The 21,576-nt window shown below is 40.6% G+C and overlaps 1 protein-coding gene across 2 annotated transcripts in view; it reads left to right on the plus strand.

Annotated features, from left to right (window-relative positions):
* The window catches only part of CEP290 (centrosomal protein 290), a 222,731-nt gene that overhangs the window by 69,923 nt on the left and 131,232 nt on the right, over positions 1 to 21,576 (plus strand). For both annotated transcript variants that reach the window (XM_056574395.1, XM_056574396.1), the window contains exons 18-19: positions 7,270 to 7,354; positions 12,501 to 12,643. In XM_056574395.1, the coding sequence (XP_056430370.1) occupies positions 7,270 to 7,354; positions 12,501 to 12,643 (228 nt within the window). The remainder of the gene's footprint in view (positions 1 to 7,269; positions 7,355 to 12,500; positions 12,644 to 21,576) is intronic.

The raw sequence follows: 21,576 nt of genomic DNA on the forward strand, positions 1-21,576 counted from the left end.
TTGGCCATAGTGGAGTTTGGAGTGTGACTGTTTGAGGTTGTGGACAGGTGTCTTTTATACTGATAACAAGTTCAAACAGGTGCCATTAATACAGATAACGAGTGGAGGAAAGAGGAGACTCGTAAAGAAGAAGTTACAGGACTGTGAGAGCCAGAAATCTTCCTTATTTGTAGGTGACCAAATTCCTATTTTCCACCATAATTTGCAAATAAATTCTTTAAAAGTCAGACAATGTGATTTTATGGATTTTTTTTTCTCATTATGTCTCTCATAGTTGAGGTATACCAATGATGAAAATTACAGGCCTCTCTCATCTTTTTCATTGGGAGAACTTGCACAATTGGTGGCTGACTAAATACTTTTTTAGCCTCACTGCACATGGCTGCCTATGGAGAAGCATGTGACGATACAGGGCACTGTGCCACTTCTACTGCGCCTGAGCTCCTTGATAAAGAACAGTGTACTGCTATGGAGGAGACACAGTGATGTGTGTCATCACATGCTTCTCCATAATCAGCCATGTATGGATGATAAGCCACCCGGCTGCAGGCAGGGACGGTGGACCTTGTGGGAGCGGAGCTGGGTGATGTAAGAGAACAGGGCTACAAGGAAGCCTTATAGTATGTGAAAGTATTATCTTAATAATCACTGCAGTTCTTTATTAAAATAAAAAAAATGCTTCACAGTATGTATGATTATCTTAATCCTCATATAATGCCACTACAACTGCCCTTAGTGTAATCAGTGTAGGTGTAGTACAAGATTTACATTTTGTAGTAAATTCAGTTGCACACAGCACGTTATTCACAGAAACATTATCAATCTCCATACATTAGTTTGCATAGCTCCTCCACTCAGCCACATCGATGTAAACATAAAGGGGCAGTACCCAATTATAATTTCCTCGCACCTTTATAATTTTACCCTGAAAATACTCTTCTTATATGCTTCACTTAATAATTCATAGATATTATTTTAATGAATTTTAATGGATCCTCTTCCTAAGAACCTTTTGTTAACTAATGTAACAATTTAACATGTATTGAATGATATACCTTATTAGGATTTTGGTTGTTAGTGAAGAGGAAACCATTCTTCATCAAAATATATAAAGTAAGCAGAAATTATGCTATCACATCCCTTTAGTAATATTTCATGATGCAAAATAATAGATAAATAAAAGTACATTTATTGTTGTGTGTCTTTAGAAAGTGTCCAACAAATAATCTTCATATTTAGAATGAAAATATCGCACTCACCGGTTATCTTGCAGTTTAGTTTGCTTTAGTGAAGTTTACAGCATTTGTACAAATGATCTTGGACAACATACAATTTAACTACCTGTTTCACGACATTTGATGATGCTTCCGGTCTCTGACAAGCTATCATTTTATCTGCTCTTTTATACACAGTGCTCAAATAGAGAAAAACAATACTGTCATGCTATATTCACAAAAATGGGGACATGTTGTTCTATTCTTTCAGGCCAGTTAGGGCTGCCGGCATTTAGCCTACTAATCCATACAACCTCCTGTTGTGATAAATGGAAGTTACGACAGGTCCCTCCTCCATATGAATCAATTTGCTGTATGCCGTCAAACTTAAATTCTGTGGGGTCAAACTAGTAGGATATAATATAAAAGTAAAACAGTTAACAGAGGAGCTTTAACTTTATCTGAGTTCTATGTGGTTGGATTTCAATACAGAACGGGGGAGATTTATCTAAACCTGTCCAGAAGAAAAAGTTGCTGAGTTGCCCATAGCGACCAATCAGATCGCTTCTTTCATTTTTGGAAAGGCCTCTGAAAAATGAAAGAAGCGATCTGATTGGTTGCTATGGGCAACTCAGCAACTTTTCCTCTATGGGCAATCTCCCCCAACCCCAATCTTTAAAAACATTAGCAACAGCAATATCCAAGATGCTTGACAGCTGCCTAAACTAAAGACATAGAAATAAATTTACTTACAATGAAATTGAAATGAGACTTTGGGCCTCATTTACTAAGGCTTTTCCTAGTAGATTTTGTATGTTTTTTTTTTTGTGCTGCATGTGTCATGTGCCAGAATTTCTGACAAAAAATGTAAAAAACCCTACTAATGCTTCATTTTACTCAGAAAATACTACAAAGGGGCATGGCCATCAAAAAGAAATCTATAAATGTACTAATGTTTCCACGCAAAATGTGGTGGAGTTGAGCTCTGGGAAATCCTGAAAATCCCCAAATACAAGATACAATAGTAAATCCCATGGAAAAATACCAGTTGGACACAAAAATCCACTAAGAAAACTACACTCCGCTCTTCATAAATGAGGGCCATTGTGCTTCATGAATGAAGAGACCATACTCAAACTACTCAATAGTGAGTGACTTTGTGAGGAAGACCCTGTAGAAAACTTGTACCCATTTGGCAGACTGAAGTTATGAGAAAGCTGTGGTGTTGACATAGAACAGGAAAAAAATAAAGAACTAAGGAAGCCAATAGATTGGCTCTAGACAAAAGGTGAACATCTTTTAGCAAGACTGTTTTTTGATAGTTTTAATATAAATAGTAAAACCTTTAAGACAAAACAGTAAAAAGTATTGTGTGGTTCATCAAGATATCTATCGACTGTATAGGAAAAAATCTGCTGGTGGAAATTCATTTGCTGTTTCCAAGACCTGCTGTACAAAAGAAAAAGTCCCTAGAGTATTCAAACACTCCCCTCTCTGTAATGCAGCTGGATTCACGTCCTACACAAGAATACCAGAACTGTTCTGCTTATTTCTATTGGTCAACTATTAATGAAGAACAAGAGGAATTTAGATAGCTAACTCTAACCTAAGTCTTTTAGACTTACTGTAGTGTAGAAATAAGTACTGAACTTGCTAAACTGAAGAAAAGGTTTATTAAACCTTTGCATTCTTTGTTTAAATCTTCCTCTCTTTGAGTATTTTTATGAATTGGGAAGTTGTATTTAACAAGTTAAAAAAAAAACATTACATATCTTTGCATTATAGGGATGCATAAGGATATATTTGTGCATGTTTATAAGGGCAAATATATGCTGTAAATATGAATATATGCATTTATGAATCATCCTGCTGTGTGAGTCCTCAGTGCACAGAGACCTGCTTGCCCTCACATCGTGTGTAGAAAATCAATCTTTATTTATTGGAACCAAATCAGCTGACAGGTCATACACAGAGAGAGCGGACAGAAATGACAAAATCCTCCAGGGACCAGTTAAAGCAGCAGTAGGTGTGAAACAGATCTTTTTTGAATGACCTGTCGGACAATGTGGTTGTGTCAGGGATGGCTCGAGGGGAGGCTCTCAAATGTGATTGACATTGCTGCTATATACTGCTAAGTGTCAACATAAGAAAATATACACCAGACAGGTTGTTTATATAAACTCTTTCTTAGCATACTCGCAGCAGAGCCAAAAGAGTTCTGTTTAATCCAGGAAGTACATTTCATTTTTACATTGGACAAAGAAGGAGGTTTAGTTATGACGTCAAAATTAGCATGTTACATTTTGATTGGTTGTTTGATTATTGCGTCCATATATATTAGCATATCTAGTGTCCACTAAATTATTGGCAGAAGTTTCTCTACTGGGAAATTCCAGAGTTCTCTGTCCGTCAGATATTTTGTCTTTGACTCCTTATCTCAGTTGTATCGGCATCATGGCAAGGTCTTCATCGTAGTCACGATCATATTGCAAGCGGATGTATATGGGTTAAGGGGTAGGTAACAGATATATTTTTACAGCAATGGCATATTAGTATTAATATATTGATCAGTCATTAGAAACATAAGGGTCATCCCTATCAGTTCCAACTAAGAGAGATGGATTTTCTACACTAGACGTGAGTTCCGCTACTTTAAAAAAAAAATTATTTATTTATTTATTTTTGTATGGATTTGTTTTTGCTTAGTTGGGGCACAGCTATGGCTAGTTATTACTGCTTAACTGTGTGATATTATAGCATACAAAGAAATTTGATGATTATTTAGTGAATGACTGTCCATAGGAATAATGGATCTGTGTAATAGGACCAACAGGTTTGAAAGAAAGCTATTTATTTAAAAGCTGTGCTCAATTACAATAAGGGTAAATCATTTTAATTCTACTACAGTACATAGAAGTAAGACTTATTTAGGAGCAATTAAATTGTATGTTGTCATTAAAGGGGTAGTCCTACAGTCATGGCCGTAAATGTTGGCATCCCTGAAATTTCTCCAGAAAATGAAGTATTTCTCACAGAAAAGGATTGCAGTAACACATGTTTTGCTATACACACTTTGTGTGTATTGGAACTAAACCAAAAAAGAGGAAAAAAAAAGCTAATTGGACATAATGTCACATCAAACTCCAAAAATGGGCTGGACAAAATTATTGGCACCCTTAACTTAATATTTGGTTGCACACCCTTTGGAAAAAATAACTGAAATCAGTCCCTTCCTAAAACCATCAATATGCTTCTTACACCTCTCAGCCAGAATGTTGAACCACTCTTCCTTTGCAAACTGCTCCAGGTCTCTCTTATTGCAAGGGCGCCTTTTCCCAACAGCAATTTTAAGAGCTCTCCACAGGTGTTCAATGGGATTTAGATCTGGACTGATTGCTGGCCACTTCAGAACTCTCAAGCACTTTGTCGCCATCCATTTCTGGGTGCTTTTTGACTTATGTTTGGGGTCATTGTCCTGCTGGAAGACCCAAGATCTCGGAGGCAAACCCAGCTTTCTGACACTTCGCTGTACAGTGTGACCCAAAATCCATTGGTAATCCTCAGATTTCATGATGCCTTGCACACATTCAAGGCACCCAGTGCCAGAGGCAGCAAAACAAACCCCAAAATGTAATTGAACCTCCACCATATTTCACTGTAGGTACTGTGTTATTTTTTTTTTTTTTGTAGGCCTCATTCCGTTTTCGTTAAACAGTAGAATGATGTGCTTTACCAAAAAGCTCTATCTTGGTCTCATCTGTCCACAAGACTTTTCCTGTTTATGTCTCTGTGTCAGCAGTGGGGTCCTCCTGGGTCTCTTGCCATAGCGATACATTTTATTTAAATGTCGACGGATAGTTTGCGCTGACACTGATGCTCCCTGAGCCTGCAGGACAGCTTTAATATCTTTGGAACTTGTTTGGGGCTGCTTATCCACCATCCGGACTATGCTGTGTTGACACCTTTCATCAAATTTTCTCTTCCGTCCAAGCCCAGGGAGATTAGCTACAGATCTATGGGTTACAAACTTCTTGATAATGTTGCGCACTGTGGACAAAGGCAAATCTAGATCTCTGGAGATGGACTTGTAAACTTGAGATTGTTGATCTTGTTCCACAATATTGGTTCTCAAGTCCTCAGGGAGTTCTCTTCTCCTCTTTCTGTTGTCCATGCTTAGTGTGGCGCACACAGACACACAATGCAAATACTAAGTGAACTTCTCTCTTTTTTATCTGCTTTCAGGTGTGATTTTTATATTGCCCACACCTGTTACTTGCCCCAGGTGAGTTTAAAGGAGCATGAGAGGCTTGAAACAATCTTATTTTTCCACAATTTTGAAAGGGGGCCAATCAGTTTGTCCAGCCCATTTTTGGAGTTTGGTGTGACAATATGTCCAAATTGCTTTTTTTCCCTCCATTTTTCTGGTTTAGTTCCAATACACACAAAGAAAATAAGCATGTGAATAGCAAAACATGTGTTACTGCAATCTTTTCTGTGAGAAATACTTCATTTTCTTAAAAAAAATCTGGGGTGCCCACTCTTACGGCCATGACTGTATAATTAAATGTTATGTATGTATAATGTAAATGTTATGTATGTATATGTATAATTAAATGTTAAGATATTCTATAACGTAAAGGGGTAATCCACCATAAGGAGATTTTAGTAGTATGTACCTGCCGGCACTGGGTAGTTCCTGTTGTATTTTGTTCTCTAAACTACACATCCCATAGTTCCATAGTTTGTAAGTATGAGGTCACTTTCCTCCCTCCCACACATCAGCCACCCCACCCATTGAAACATACCTGTGATCCCTTCAATGCAATACACCAGGGTTTCCTAATCAGGGTACCTACAACTGTTGCAAAATGTACACTCTCCCACCCAGTGGTCGCTCCACCCATTGAAGCTGGACAGACTCCCTTTGATAACCTGACTAGTGATGTCAGGCCTCGACACACTGCAACCAGGGAAATCCAGAGACCTGAGTCATTTTGTATGTTGTTAAAAATAAATATTGGGGGGGATAATCACAGAAAAATTGTGATTAAACCTTCACAAACAGGTACAGAAACTATATTATGAACTACACTAACTTTACAACCCCTGTAGCTTAGTCAAATAAAAAAAAGATCCTGTAATACCCCTTTAATAATCACAGTGGCGGGGAATATAAAAGGTTTTACTTTACAATTGTTCTCTGCATTCCATTTGGAACGCAGAGAACAATTGTAAAGTAAAACCTTTTTATATTTTTTCACGTGATGTTTTGATTAAGACGTGGGCCACAGTGGAGGAAAGTACAAACAGTTTAGTTATCCATGAATTCAAATACTATTTCAGTCTATCGGGATATAATTGCATCTATATAATGGTCCTAAGACTGATTGTTACTTTTTGCAATACTTTGATGTGGTCTGGTCATATTTTATGAGATTGGCATCACTTGTAGGTGGTGGTGGTTGAATTATTTCCACAATTTTTGTGTTATGATGGTCTCAAATTTTAATGTATGCCAATAAAATTATATTTTAAAGGAGGTAATATGTGAGCTGGGAGAGGTTTTGATAATTGACCTTCTAGGTGATTTGAGTTAACAAGGCTGGGACAAAAATATGTTACACTATTCTCAAGCTGTGCCTATAATTAATATATGGACAGCCATTTATGTTAATGACTGCCATATTCTACTATATTTCTCCTGCAGAGGCCACTGCCAGAAAAGGGCCTGGCTGGCCATGTCTTCTCCTGGCCAAATATTTGCTGGGGGTTGCAGGAGTGGGACCAGGGGCGATAAGCTAATCGCTCCCACGGCTATGTTTTAAAATGGATTGTTTCTGAAGAAACATCCCTTCGTTCAAGTAGACCCCATTGATCAGTAAGTAATGGTATATTCTAATGATAATCCAACACTTAATTTAGGTGGAAAAACCCTTTCTGGTTTGAAATACTCCAGTTATCGTAATTTTTCTTAATAACCCATGTACACCTCTTTTGTTTGTGACGGTCATGTTTTGCACTGCATACAATTTTTAATACTTTGTTTTACTTTAAGAATGAACATTTGTCAAGACAGTTAAACAACAAAGAAAGGGAGCTGGAGCAAAGCAAAACGGTTGTGGCAGAGTTAAAGTCAAAATGTAAGTAACTTTGTATTTTTCCAAATGTATAGCGTCATATATTAAACCACTATGGGAGAAAACATTTTGATGCCTAATAGTGAAACAATATTGCTCATTCATAGATCTTCATTCAAGTATGTAAAAAAAAAAAAAAAAAATTACATTTTGCCCACACATGGGGCATGGCCTACTTTGCATGGGGACAGACGTGTAGCTGTTAACTCCATGCTTCTAAGCTCCTTTACCTGCTCAACTTAGCATTATCTAAACATCCTCTAATAGCCACCTCCATGTGAAAAAGCGGTTACCTCGTCTGCACGGTCTCCTGTGAAGGAAAGCATCCTATCCTCTCTAGTATAACATCTCTCTATCGACTCACTCCTTTCCACTGCATACCCAAGGCTCCTCAATTCATGGACCAGTTAATACTTCGCCCCACGTGGAACGAGGGATATCTTATTTGGCTGTGCAGCCTGTCTTTTTTCCTTTGCCCTCTCTAAAACTCGACATGCTCTTATGGAGGGTCCGTCAAGGATTACTAAACCTGCCTCAGAGCATACTCTATGACTTTTACTGGCTGACCTGCGCTCATCCTTGCAACAGGACATTTATTTTATCCTGCAAAGGGCTAACAAATTAAAGTCCGAATTGGGGGAGTGCACTGAGCCAAAATTGCTGTATTCTCTGAAGCTCATAATAGTGTGGCTGCACTTGAAGGATCAAGTGAATATGCTGAGACTGAAAGTCGCGGACCTTGAAGACCACTCCCACCGCAACAATGTGCGGTTCCTTGGTATTCCAGAATCTGTTAAACCTGGCCAACTACTGACATTTCTTACAGATTTATTTTGGGGCTCTCTTGCCAAATATGCCACAGTTGGATCTTACTATTGATCTGGCACTTTATATTCCCAAGCCAAGGAGTTTGTATTCAACTTCCCAAAGGGATATTTATTGCACAACTGCACTACTACCACTTCAAGGATAAGATGATGTTTGCAGCATGTTCTATGGAGGACATGTCTGGCCGCTTTTGGGAATTGCAAGTGTCCCCAGACCTCTCGTTACCACCACCAACATACCACCAGGATCCTACGTTTCATACAAATCGCACGCTATGGTATTCACACTGACTTTCATGTCACTTCTAACATACAGACATACTCCTTCACTTTTCCTGTTTACCCTCCTCTTCTAAAACAGTGTAAACCCTGCAAATTTGTGTCCATCCGTAGCAGTGTTGACATCTGAATTCTTGTCCAATGGTTTCCACATCTCCAACAGGACCAGACAAGAGTGTCATTCTCTCCACAGGTGTTTGACGACTTTTCGTTAAAGTTGGATGTGTAAATGAAATTTCCCCCCCCCCAAATTTACAATTTTTACAAAAAGGGTAATAGGAGAAAATGCCCCCCAAAATTTGTAACCCCATTTCTTCGAAATATGAAAATACCCCATGTTAGGACATAAAATGCTCTGCGGGCGAACTACAGTGCCCAGAAGAAAATAAGTCACATTTGGCTTTTGGAAAGCAATTTTGCTGAAATGGTTTTTGTGGGGCATGCCGCATTTAGGAAGCCCCTATGGTGCCAGAACAGCAAAAAAAAAAAAAAAACACATGGCATACTGTTTTGGAAACTGCACCCAAGGGTACAATGAGCCTTAACATCTCACAAATGTTTGACGACTTTTCGTTAAAGTCAGACGTGTAAATGAAAAAAAAAATGCATATTTTTCCCCAAATTTTTTAATTTTACAAGGGGTAATAGGAGAAAATGTCCCCCAAATGTGTAACCCCATTTCATCTGAGTATGAAAATACCCCATGTGTGGATGTCAAGTGCTCTGCTGGCGCACTACAATGCTCAGAAGAGAAGGAACGCCATTGAGCTTTTGGAGAGAGAATTTGTTTGGAATGGAAGTCGGGGTCCATGTGTGTTTACAAAGCCCCCCATGGTGCCAGAACAGTGGACCCCCCCACATGTGACCCCATTTTGGAAACTACACCCCTCACAGAATTTAATAAGGGGTGCAGTGAGAATTTAGACCCCACTGGAGTTTGACAGATTTTTGGAACAGTGGGCTTTGCAAATTAAATATAAAATTTTTCATTATCACGGACCACTGTCACACGGACCAAAAATCTGTCAGACACCTGTGTGGCGTAAATGCTCACTGCACCACTTATCACAATACGTGAGGGGTGTGGTTTTCAAAATGGGGTCACATGTGGGGGGATGCATTGTACTGGCACCATGGGGGCTTTGTAAATACACGTGGCCTTCAATTCAGGACAAATTTTCTCTCCAAAAGCCCAATGGCGCTACTTCTCTTCTGAGCTTTGTAGTTTGCCTGCAGAGCACGTTACATGCACATATGGGGTATGTTCTTATTCAAAAGATATGGGGTTACAAATTTTAGGGGGCTTTTTTTCTCTATTTTCCCTTGTGAAAATGAAAAATTTTGGATAACACCAGCATTTTTGTAAAAAATTTAAATGTTTTTCTTCATTTTTCCCATCCAACTTTAACGGAAATTCGTCAAACACCTGTGGGGTGTTAAGGCTCACTATACCACGTGTTATGTTCCGTATTCATTTTTTTGCGTTTATGTCAGAACCGCTGTAAAATCAGCCACCCCTGTGCAAATCACCAATTTAGGCCTCAAAAGCACATAGTGCGCTCTCACTCCTGAGCCCTGTTGTGCGCCCGCAGATCACTTTACACCCACATATGGGGTATTTCTGTACTCGAGAGAAATTGTGTTACAAATTTTGGGAGTATTTTTTTTCCTTTTACCTCTTGTGAAAATAAAAAGTATGGGGCAACACCAGCATGTTAGTGTATAAAAAAATTATAGATATATTTTTACACTAACATGCTGGTGTAGACCCCAACTTCTCCTTTTCATAAGGGGTAAAAGGAGAAAAAAAAACACAAAATGTGTACGGAAATACCCCATATGTGGCCCTAAACTTTTTCCTTGAAATACGACAGGGCTCCAAAGTGAGAGCGCCATGCGCATTTGAGGACTATATTAGGGATTGCATAGGGGTGGACATAGGGGTATTCTCCAGTGATACCCAAACAGGGTGCTTCCAGCTGTTGCTAAACTCCCAGCATGCCTGGACAGTCAGTGGCTGTCCAGAAATGCTGGTAGTTGTTATTTTGCAACAGTTGGAGGTTCCGTTTTGGAAACACTGCCTTACGATACGTTTTTCGTTTTTATTTGGGGGAGAAGGGGGGGCAGTGTAAGGGGGTGTATATGTAGTGTTTTACCCTTTTATTATGTGTAATGTAGTGTTTTTAAGGTACATTCGCACTGGCGGGGGTTTACGGTGAGTTTCCCACTAGGAGTTTGCGCTGTGGCAGAAAATTTCCCGCAACTCAAACTTGATGCAGGAAAATCACAGTACATCGCTTGTGTGAATGTACCCTGTACATTCACATGGGGGGGGGCAAACCTTCAGCTGTTGAAAAACTACAACTCCCAGCATGTACTGACAGACTGTGCATACTGGGAGTTGTACTTTTGCAACAGCTGGAGACACACTGGTTAGAAAACCTTCAGTTAGGTTCTGTTACCCAACTCAGCATTTTCCAACCAGTGTGCCTCCAGCTGTTGCAAAACTACAGCTCCCAGCATGTACTTATCGACGAAGGGCATGCTGGTTAATGTAGTTATGCAACAACTGGAGGCACACAACTAGAACTCTTAGCATGGCGAGACAGCCGTTTGCTGTTCGTGCATGCTGGGAGTTGTAGTTTTGCAAGATTTTAGAGGGTCACGATTTAGACACCATCGCACAGTGATCTCCAAACAGTAGCCCTCCAAATATAGCAAAACTACAAATCCCAGCATGCCCAAACAGTAAACAGCTGTCTGGGCCTGCTGTGAGTTGTAGTTTTGCAACATCTGGAGGGCTACAGTTTAGAGACCACTGTATATTGGTCTCCAAACTGTAGCCCTCCAGATATTGCTAGGCAACAACTCAACGACTTCTGTAGTCTGCACCAGGGAGCCACACCTCATCACCGCCTGCCACCGTTAAGTGACCGACTGTCACAGCACAGTTCCCCCGTTCTGCCTAGACTACCGTGGGTGGGCAGAGTGGGGGAACCAAACTCTAACCCTCCTGCCCCCTATCTGCTATTGTTCGGTCGCTTCTGACCGAGCAATAGCAGGGATAAGAGGGTTGGCACCCCTGCTACCTCACTCCTATCCCTTCGGGCGGATGGTGGGTGCCTTATTTTCTGGGCCATAGGGGAAAGAGGACATGGTGTTAGAGACAGCTGACAATCTCTGGTGTTTTATATCCGGGCAAGGTGATACTATGGGAAAGGTGTAAAATTAGGTGACATCATCATAAAGATGGTCCTAATGGTGGTTGTGGTAATTCCCTGTATGTTTACCTGTGTATGACACTTTAATAATGAAAAATCTTTACAGACAACCTTTATTTTTGCAACTATGCTGTTGTTACTGCTAATGTTACTGCTAAAAGCTAAATCTGCTGATAGTTTATATAACATCACATGCTGATATATGTGTAAAGATAAAGAGAAGGTTGTCGATGTTAACAATATGAGACCTTCAGTACAAAGGCCTATCATGGATGCCAGAACTTTTTTATATTCAGGCTATGTTTATATTAGTAAAAGGATCTGTGACATAAGTCAGCGTACTAGCAGGAAAATATGCCAACGTACACTGAGGCTGCAGAAGGCCTGTTCACTTGATGGAAAAAGCTCAAACTGCCTTCAGTCCATTTATGTGAATAGACCCACCGCAGATGTACTAGTATGCTGATGTATACCACAGAGGTAGAGCCCTTCCTTTTTCAAATGTGAACATAGTCGAAGGAAGGAGTTACAAGTGATTCTGAGTTAGACATCTTATACCTATTTAAAGTGGTTATCTAATGTTGTGCCTAGTGCAAGACATGATAGTTGGTGGATAACAATCCCAGTTTAACCAGGTGGGATTCTCCTTTAGTTTGTATATTTCTATGTACAACCAAACGGAAAAAAAATTCAAAAAATAAATTATTTCAGACCAAAGTTCTTGTTTACTTTCTCACCTTCTGATCTACATGTCCAACAGAAGAAAATGACGGTACTTGTGAAATGTGTATGATCACTTATGAAATTTTATTTGTCTCTCAGTGAAGGAACTTTCTGAAGAAAATAGGCAGTTTCAGCAAGGAATGGGAGAAATCTTACAAGCCATTAAAGACTCTCAAAAAGACTCCAGCCTCAGAGGGAGTGAAGGAACCTTAGTCATTCCCAGTCTGGAGAGACTGGTTCATGTAAGTTGACAGGATATATTTCCTCATATCTATCTATCTATCTCCCATAATGACTAAGGGAATGTTGGAAATCTTTGCTAAATATTGCAGTGACACAAGTATCTAGACCCTTTGCTCAGCACTCAGCTGCGACTCCCCCCCCCCAGTGATTACAGCTTCCAGTCTTCTTGGTTATGATTAGGGATGAGCCAAATTAAATCTGACAAATCCGAATTTGTTACGAATTTTGGGAAAAATGAGATTCGCAACAAATGCAAATATTGCCGTGATTTGATCCCACAATCGCTTCATTAAACTCCATTTAGTGTGGTCCAGGCTCCAGGGCATCTAAAATGGCGGATCCACATGTGAGGACATGGGGCAAGGAATCCTGGAAAGGCGGGAACAAAGGTTGATGGGATGACCCTGACTCTCACATGCATCATGCAGCCTATCAACAGCCAGCAACCCCTGTGATGTCACAGCCCTATATAATCAGCAGCCATCTTGCGGCCACTCACATCAGCGTTCTATTTCAGAGAGGGAGAGAGAGCAGTGTGTTGCACAGAAAAGCACTGATAGGGAAGGGAGAGAGATTGAGAGAGAGTGCAATTGTGGGTGTATTAGACAGCGACTGTGTGCTGCAGCGCTGGTGTTTACAAGCACTGAAAAGCGAATAGTAGCCAGCCAGTTAGGGTGAAAAGAGCACTAAAAGCGTATTGTCCTCTATTAGGTGTAACCTGTGTGTACATCTAAGTGGTGTACCATTTTGTTCCTGTTAAAGTCTCAAGGGCCTAGTTAATGTGAAAGGCCAGTCAAAAGTACACACCTGCTGGTGTTGTAGACAAATACTGTTTTAAGCGTAGTGGAGCGCATTGTACTCCTTAACTATGTCAAGCAAAGAAGTGCCAGGATGTACACAGAGGAGTGGCCCAAATTGTCAGAGGTTGCAGCAGACTAGAGGCGAGTGTCAGCAGGAGCCTCAGCGAGAGGCCTGAGCTCCCGGTATCAGCTAGCGGTCGTGTCTTGACCAGCAACCCATCTGCAGTCATTGATTGGTTAGCACGGTCATCCATTTAATCACAAGTGACATCTGACACCCCCAGTCAACAGTCAGTGGGTTCCTCAGACACAATCCTCAGTTGGCATGGCCCGGGAGAAGTCCCTGTTCTCCCATTGCCTCTGTCTTATGCTGGTCCCTCCCCCACAGAAGTATCTTATGCTGTGGGTACAGCTCCACTCTTTAGTGAGGACAATCTAATAGAGGACAGTCAGCAGCTACTATCCAGCCAAGAAGTGGAGGAGACATTTGCCGCTTCCTCCGCTAGGCGGGCATGTAGTGATGAGGAGAGTAGCGTGGGAGGTGGTGTTACGAGCGTTCAGGCTCCTAAAGCAGACACTGTTAAGAAACCTGAGGAGGACATCAGTGATGTGCAGACACAACTCGATGATGATGAAGCCGATCGTACTTGGGAGCCGGGTGCAGAAGGGGCTTCATCATCAGGAGATTTTCTGCCATTCTTCTGTGCAGATCATCTTGTTCTGTCAACTTGGATGAGGAAAATTGATGAAAGCTATTTTCAAGTCTCCATAGATGTTCAAGTTAGGGCTCTTTCTGTTCCACTTAAAGACATCCACAGAGTTGTCCCTAGGCCACTCCTTTTTTGTCTTAGATGTGTGCTTAGGATCATTTTCTTGTTGGAAAGTAAACCTTCCCATTCTGAGGTCCAGAGCACTCTGGATCAATGTTGTTTTTTGAAATCTCTGTTCTTTGCTCCATTTACCCTTCTTTCAACTTTGACCAGCATAGATTTAAGTTAAGCCTCCCTGTGTTGACCAGTGACCCATAACAACCAATCAGGCTACCTCTTTCATCTTTTAATAGAACTCGAAAATAGAAAATGAAACAAGCAATTTACTTGGTTGCTATGGACAACTGATCAACTTTTCCTCTGCACAGATTTTGATAAATCTCCCGTTATGTGTGTAATTGGGGCCAAAAAGTTTGGTTTCATCAGAGCAGAGAATCTTGTTTCTTACAGTCTGAGAGACCGTAAAGAGTTCCTCTCATGATCTTGTTACATTTTATAATCCTCCCAGTACACTGCCCCCCTCATGATAAACCACCCCCCCTTTACTTTTTATAATTTTTAAGTTTTTTACCTTGATATTGCCCTGTATTTTCTGCTCAGTCTGTCAGATTAACAGACTGGGAAGGGGCATTACCCTGGAGTTGTGACTTCATCTGAAGCCATTCAGGGGAGAACTTCCTCCCTCACTGTGCTACACACAGCCCAGAGCAGTTCAGTGTGTGAGATGAGCTATGATTGGCTAAGTCTGCACACACCCTCCCCAGCACCCCAGATGGCATTTCCTGATTTTGGACTACTGCCAGGCTAGCAGGAGTCCAAAGTCTGTGCAAGAGATGGGGGGAAATGTGCTCTGGATAAGTAGGGAGACACCTAGTGGCATCTTTTTTTAAACACAAATAAAACATAGAAAACTTATTTTTTTTTTCTAGTGTACTTTGTTTAAAAAATTATTTCCAGTAGCAAAATAGCAAAAATTAGTTTTAATGATCGTGCCCATTTAAAGTGTTTTTTTTTTTAATTTTTTTATTAAGTTCCAGACAGGCTTTCCTGTGTATTTTTAGGCGAGGCCTATTTTTAGTCACGTTACCATAAAACCCAAATTGTGCAACAGTAATGGTTGACCTTCTGGAAGTTTTTACCATCTCCACACAGGATCTTTGGAGCTCAGCCAAAATGGCCATTGGGTTCTTGGTCATCTCTGTTATCAAGGCCCTTCTTCCCTGATTACTTAGTTTGGTGAGGGCGGCCAACATTTCTAAAAATACGTTTTTCACATTTTAGTTTTGAGGGGTTTATGGGCTCTGGGGGACTTTTTATATATTTTATTGTAGCACATGTCCTTAACCTAACAAAATGTGAAAGTCTTAGGACTTTCTGAATGCATTGTATATCATTTGTGTGCCTCACTTGTTCATGTATCAGATCCAAAATATGTTCAACACTGATATTGAGACATTCATGAATACACACACGTAACATGGACTGTGGTTTCCCTAGATCCATAAAAAGATCAATGCTGCATGGAGTTTCTAAAGAGAGCTAAATGTTGCCATGAACATCATAATGTTTTTGATATGTGCTGTGTTATGCAAATGGTTTCCTGTAAGTTCTGTTTTTAATCTATGGTTTACGACTTACTTTAAATTTAATGTAGTAAACTAAATTGTTTGGCGTCTTAAACCTTGGGCACAAAACTATGGAAACTTACTCAAAAGCAAAAATAAAGCAAGTGATGAGCTGCAAGTCCAATACCGCGCCTGATCAATTTGACCACACTGGAAGTTTCATACAAGATCTATTATTTTGTCTGTGTTGTGTTTGTTGTTTTTTGTTTGTTTTTGGAGAGAACATGTGTCACAGAGTCATAATCCTTTTTGGCCTTAAAATGTGTTCAAATTTATTGTGTGCTTGTTTTATTGCCCCATGCATCACTTTATATTGCTTTTTTTTAAATCGGTCTATGAAAACCAGATCTCTAACTGCAGCTAATTGTTGAATTGAGAGAATGAGTTCTGAGCCCCCCATCTTTATTACCATTTTTTCTCATGTATTTCATTTAAATTGAAGATTATATAATTTTAGTGTGTACAGACTAAATAATGTCTTGATCTTTTTTGGAATGTTGTAGCTATTTATGTTTGATTTATAAAACCACATGGGCCAAAAACAAGCCAAAAACCAAGTCCAATACTGCATTTTTCATCTCCAATTGAAGATGGAGAATGTTAAAGGGGTTTTCTGGGAACAGAAGAACAGAGATAATTTCTTTTAAAAATCTGCCTTCAGGTTGTTTGCAGTATTACAACTAGGCTCCATTCACTTCAAAGGAACTGAGCTGCAATACCACACACAACCTGAGGACAGGGGTGGTACTGTTTTAGATTTAAAAAATAAATAAATAAAAAAAGCAGCCATGTTCTTCTTCTCCTTGATAACCCCTTTAAAAAAAAAAAAAAAAAAAAAAAAAACACGTTTTAAAAAAAAAAAAAACTTGGCTGGAAAAAAGTATTGAGATCACTTTGCAGAGCAGTTCCATGTGAAAGCTTGAAAGAAAAAAAAAAAAAAAGCATGAAATACTACATCAAGAGCCACTCTGAAATTTCTTTTTCAGAGCATTTTTGGGGGGACACACTCTTACATAGAGATGGTTCTATTGGAGACATGTACATCTTTCCAGTATACGTGACAGAGTGAACTTTTTTAGGAAGTGATTGAGGACTTCTCTCTCCTTCCAAGAAAGTTTCCTGCAGAGCCTTCTTAAAGGGGTATTCCAGGAAAAAACTTTTTTTATATATATCAACTGGCTCCAGAAAGATTGTGACAGACAGATTTGACAGATTGTGACAGATTTGTAAATCATTTCTATTAAAAAATCTTAATCCTTTCAGTACTTATGAACTTCTGAAGTTAAGGTTGTTCTTTTCTGTCTATGTGCTCTCTGATGACACCTGTCTCGGGAAACACCCAGTTTAGAAGAGGTTTGCTATGGGGATTTGCTTCTAAACTGGGCGTTTCCCGAGACAGGTGTCATCAGAGAGGACTTGGACAGAAAAGTACAACCTTAACTTTAGAAGCTCATAAGTACTGAAAGGATTAAGATTTTTTAATAGAAGTAATTTACAAATCTGTTTAACTTTCTGGAGCCAGTTGATATATAAAAAAAAGTTTTTTCCTGGATAACCCCTTTACTTTCAATAGTTTTTTTATTAGCAATAAAGAGTAGCTAAGAAAAACAATAGTATGCATGAGGGACAGACGCAGCTGTCATAAGGTCTTTTCAAAGGTTTTTACAAACAAAATTAGCAGCAGAATCGCTGCTGACTAAACTAATAAACAACAACTAAATAGCCAAATGTGAAGGTGACTAAATACCCGAGGGTGCGCCACCAGGTTACCAGCACCACACTTGCGTTGATGTGTTGTATTGGTAGAAATATGACCGTTACCCATGTTGAGAGATAAAGATACTCTAGTGGTGATATGAAGAGTGTCTTGAGGCCCCCATAGACAACCTCTGGTCAGACAGAATATATAGCCCATGTCATATATCTTTGCAGTGTTGGGAGTCTATCCAAGGTTGCCATCTTTTATAAAATCTAGTCATTTGACCCGTTGCCATAGCTAAAATATTTTCAAAGGAATAAGTAGTGTTTATACTCCCAATTAGTTCTTCCAGAGGGGGGGATCTTTTTAGTCTTCCATCGGCAAGTCAGGAGATTTTTTGCTACAATACAAATAATACATAAGATATCCCTTCGGCGTGGTGGAACCATCTGGAGATCTACAAATAGTAATGCCGTTTTCGGGGACCAGGGAATGCCACTACCACATATCTCTCTCACCAATGTTGCACAGTCTCTCCAGAACTGTTGTAAAAATGGGCAAAGCCACAGGACATGATATAGGGTGCCTCTACCTCCACACTCCCTCCAACATGAATCTGAGGAGCCAGGGTCAGCTCTAGCAATTTTGTCAGGGGTGAAATACCATCTTAGCATTGTTTTATACGCTGACTCGATATGTGCGGAGCACTGAAATGCTTTTTGGATACATTTAAAGGCATGCCGCCAGTCTTCTTCTGATATAATGATCTCCAAATCTCTCTCCCACATTTTCAAAGGGTACGACTTTATACAAATAATATTCTGCATATATGAGGTATAAAAGGGTTTAAGGCCCCTTTTTGGTGACTCCAGCATAGCAAAAGTTACCCTATCTATCCCAACTTTAGCTGGTTGCAGAGTCTGTAGAAAGTGTCTGACCCTAAGGTACTTGTAGAAATCGTTCCTCGGGACAGCATAGGTATCTCTTAGGGATTCAAATGTGTGCAATAAGCCCCCTTCATATAATTGTTGTACATGTGTGATACCCCTAGAGATCCAATGATCCAAAACTATATCTGATAGAGTAGATTGCATTAAGGACATGGGGAACTCCATATTATCCTGCATTGGGGGAATCGCCAGCGCTTCCAGATAACTTGTCCATGCATGAAGGGAGGGGTTGATTAGGAGGGGTGGGGGAGCGGACCAAGCTGGAGTTAGTAGGAGTTCATGGAGTGTATACGGGGAGGCCATTTGGTTTTCCATAGCCACCCATGGAACCTGTAAGCACATGCCCCACCATCTTTTTAACATGGCTACCAAAGTTGCTATATAGTATCCTTTGACATTAGGCACTCCTATTCTGCCTGCGCGTGGAGATCTGGCTATAAGTGCCGCTGCCAGCCTGGGTTTCTTACCGGCCCATACAAATTTAGACAAGATAGTTTGGGTTTTATGGAAGAAGCTATTAGGAAGAGATATAGGTAGGGCTCTAAAAAGATACAACAATTTAGGGAGCATGAACATTTTAAATGTAGCAACTCTACCCGTCCAGGAAATGTCAGATTTAGAGAAGTTCAGGGCATCTTTTTCTTGGTCTGCTAGCAAGGGGACATAATTTGTATTGTACAATGTTGAGTGAGGGTAAGTAACATGTATTCCCAAATAATCTATTCCCTTAGCACGCCAATCGAACGGAAATTTAGAGCGCAAAAGGGAGTCAGTCTGTGGGGGGAGGTTGAAGGAAAGGATCTGGGTTTTTGAGTTAAGAGGGTAATACGACAGTGACCCATATTCCTCAATTCTCTCAAGGACTGCAGGGAGAGAGATAGTGGGATGTGTTAAAGACAAAATAATGTCGTCGGCATAGAGTGATATGATATGGTCTGAGGATGCCAAATAGATACCAGTAACTTGGGGATCATGTTGTAAGGCTTTGACTAGAGGTTCTAAGGATAAAACGTGATCCGTTGGTGATAGAAAACTCCGAAGACAATGAACCATTTGCCAAAACCCGCGCCGAAGGCTGGGACTACAGCGAAGAGATCGCTAGGAGAACATCTCCCTCGAATCCCATCTCCCGGAGCACCGAGAAAGCAAAGGACTACCGCAATCTATCAAAAGCCTTCTCGGCGTCAAGCGCAAGGACCACGGCAGGGGTGTGGGTATGTTCAATATGATGAAGAAGATGTAATAATTTCCTAGTGTTGTCCGAGGTTTGTCTACCTGCGACAAATCCGGATTGGTCAGGGCTAATAACGGTAGGGAGAACTAATGATAATCTATTTGCTAGTAATTTGGCATATATTTTAATGTCCTGATTTAAAAGTGAGATTGGTCTATAATTTTGGGGGAGGTCTGGGGATTTACCGGGTTTAGGGATAGTAGTTATCAGAGCTTGTAAATTTTCTTTTGGAAGCTGTCCGCTGGACATGGCCTGTCTACAAAAATCAGGGAAGGGAAAGGGAGGCACAAAAATGTTAATAGTATGCACTAGAAAAGCCATCAGGGCCCGGGGCCTTTCCTGAGGGCAATGTTCGGATAATATCTGCAATGTCATCAGTCTGTATTTCCCTATTTAAGTCTGTCAGTTGGTCGGGTGTAAGTTTAGGGAGACCAAGTTTTCTCAGGTAAGTTTGAATAGCAAAGTGGGCATCAGGGCGAGAGGGAAGTGCATCTTGTAAGATATATAAGTGTGTGTAAAAAGCCTGAAAACCGTCCGCTATGTCCCGTGGTGTATAGATGATAGCCTTAGTGTCAGGGTGTATAAGTTTGGGAATGCGGGAACGCAGGTATTGAGATTTGAGACTGTGAGCCAAAAGCTTTCCTGCTTTATCTTGAGCATAATAAATAGCTCTTGTTTTTCTATGAGCTTTTTCATAGGCTGACAATAAGAAGCATCTTAGGTCACGCCTCAAATTTCCAAGCTGTTCTGCAGTACTGTCAGAGGGCGCCGTTTGATTAGCAATCTCTAATGTCTTTATAGTCGTTAAAAGGGTCGCTATTTGTGCTTCTCTTTGTTTTTTGATTATGGAGCTATATTAAATACACATCCCCCTCACCACTGCTTTGTGACAATTCCACAGGGTAAACGGGGAAGAAACAGAAGGGCCATTAGATTTAAAATATTCATTAATGTCCCATAAAAGTTGTGTGGAGTATTCTCTGTGTGACAGCAAAAAACGGTTAAGCCGCCACATGTGAGCCTGAGGGGAGGAGACCGAGTCTTTTAGTGTAAGTGTGACTGCCGCATGATCAGTCCATGTAATTGTTTCTATTGAGGTGTCGGTAGTGGAGTATAGTAATGGACTGTTCACCAGGAACATATCCAGACGGGCATAGGTGTTGTGCACTGCTGACAAAAAAGTATATTCCCTGGACGATGTGCTGTGGATCCGCCAGATGTCATATAGGTCATGTTTCCAGGCCCACGGGGCAAGGGATAGGGAAGGGGTCCTAGAGTGAGATTTCGGGTAGAAAAACAGACATGGTGCACATCTACAATCTTGTATAATAATCTGATTGCTTCTCAGCATAATATCAAAAACTAACAGGTTGTTAGTATACATTTTTGATCAAAAATTACAAGTCCACTCGCCACGTCAAGGCCACCTATTTAGAGTGGGTCCCTAACATCCCTAGCATAAAATGGCGCAACACCGGGCGGCGACCACCACCACCGCGACACCAATGCCCACAGGGGGGAACGACCCACCGGCAGAGCGGCCCCAATGCCACTCAAACCAGTCTATGGGCTGCACACCCCCGCAGACACGGCGCCACGGCAGCATCGGACACTGCACAGCACCACACCAGTGTGAACAAGGTGTAATAGCTCACTTACCATGCTCTCCCAGTCAGACTGGGAGGCTGCTAGGAAAGAAATGTCCCATGTGTAGCTAACTACTACTTATATAGGGTTGGGCTGAGGGGGTGGGGAAGAGTGCAGACAAATGTTCAAACAAAAAAACTAAAAGAGGGGATAGAAATCACAGTGTGAATTCGGGTAGAAAAACAGACATGGTGCACATCTACAATC

This window comes from Hyla sarda, chromosome 4, assembly GCF_029499605.1.
Source record: "Hyla sarda isolate aHylSar1 chromosome 4, aHylSar1.hap1, whole genome shotgun sequence".
Classification (NCBI taxonomy): domain Eukaryota; kingdom Metazoa; phylum Chordata; class Amphibia; order Anura; family Hylidae; genus Hyla; species Hyla sarda.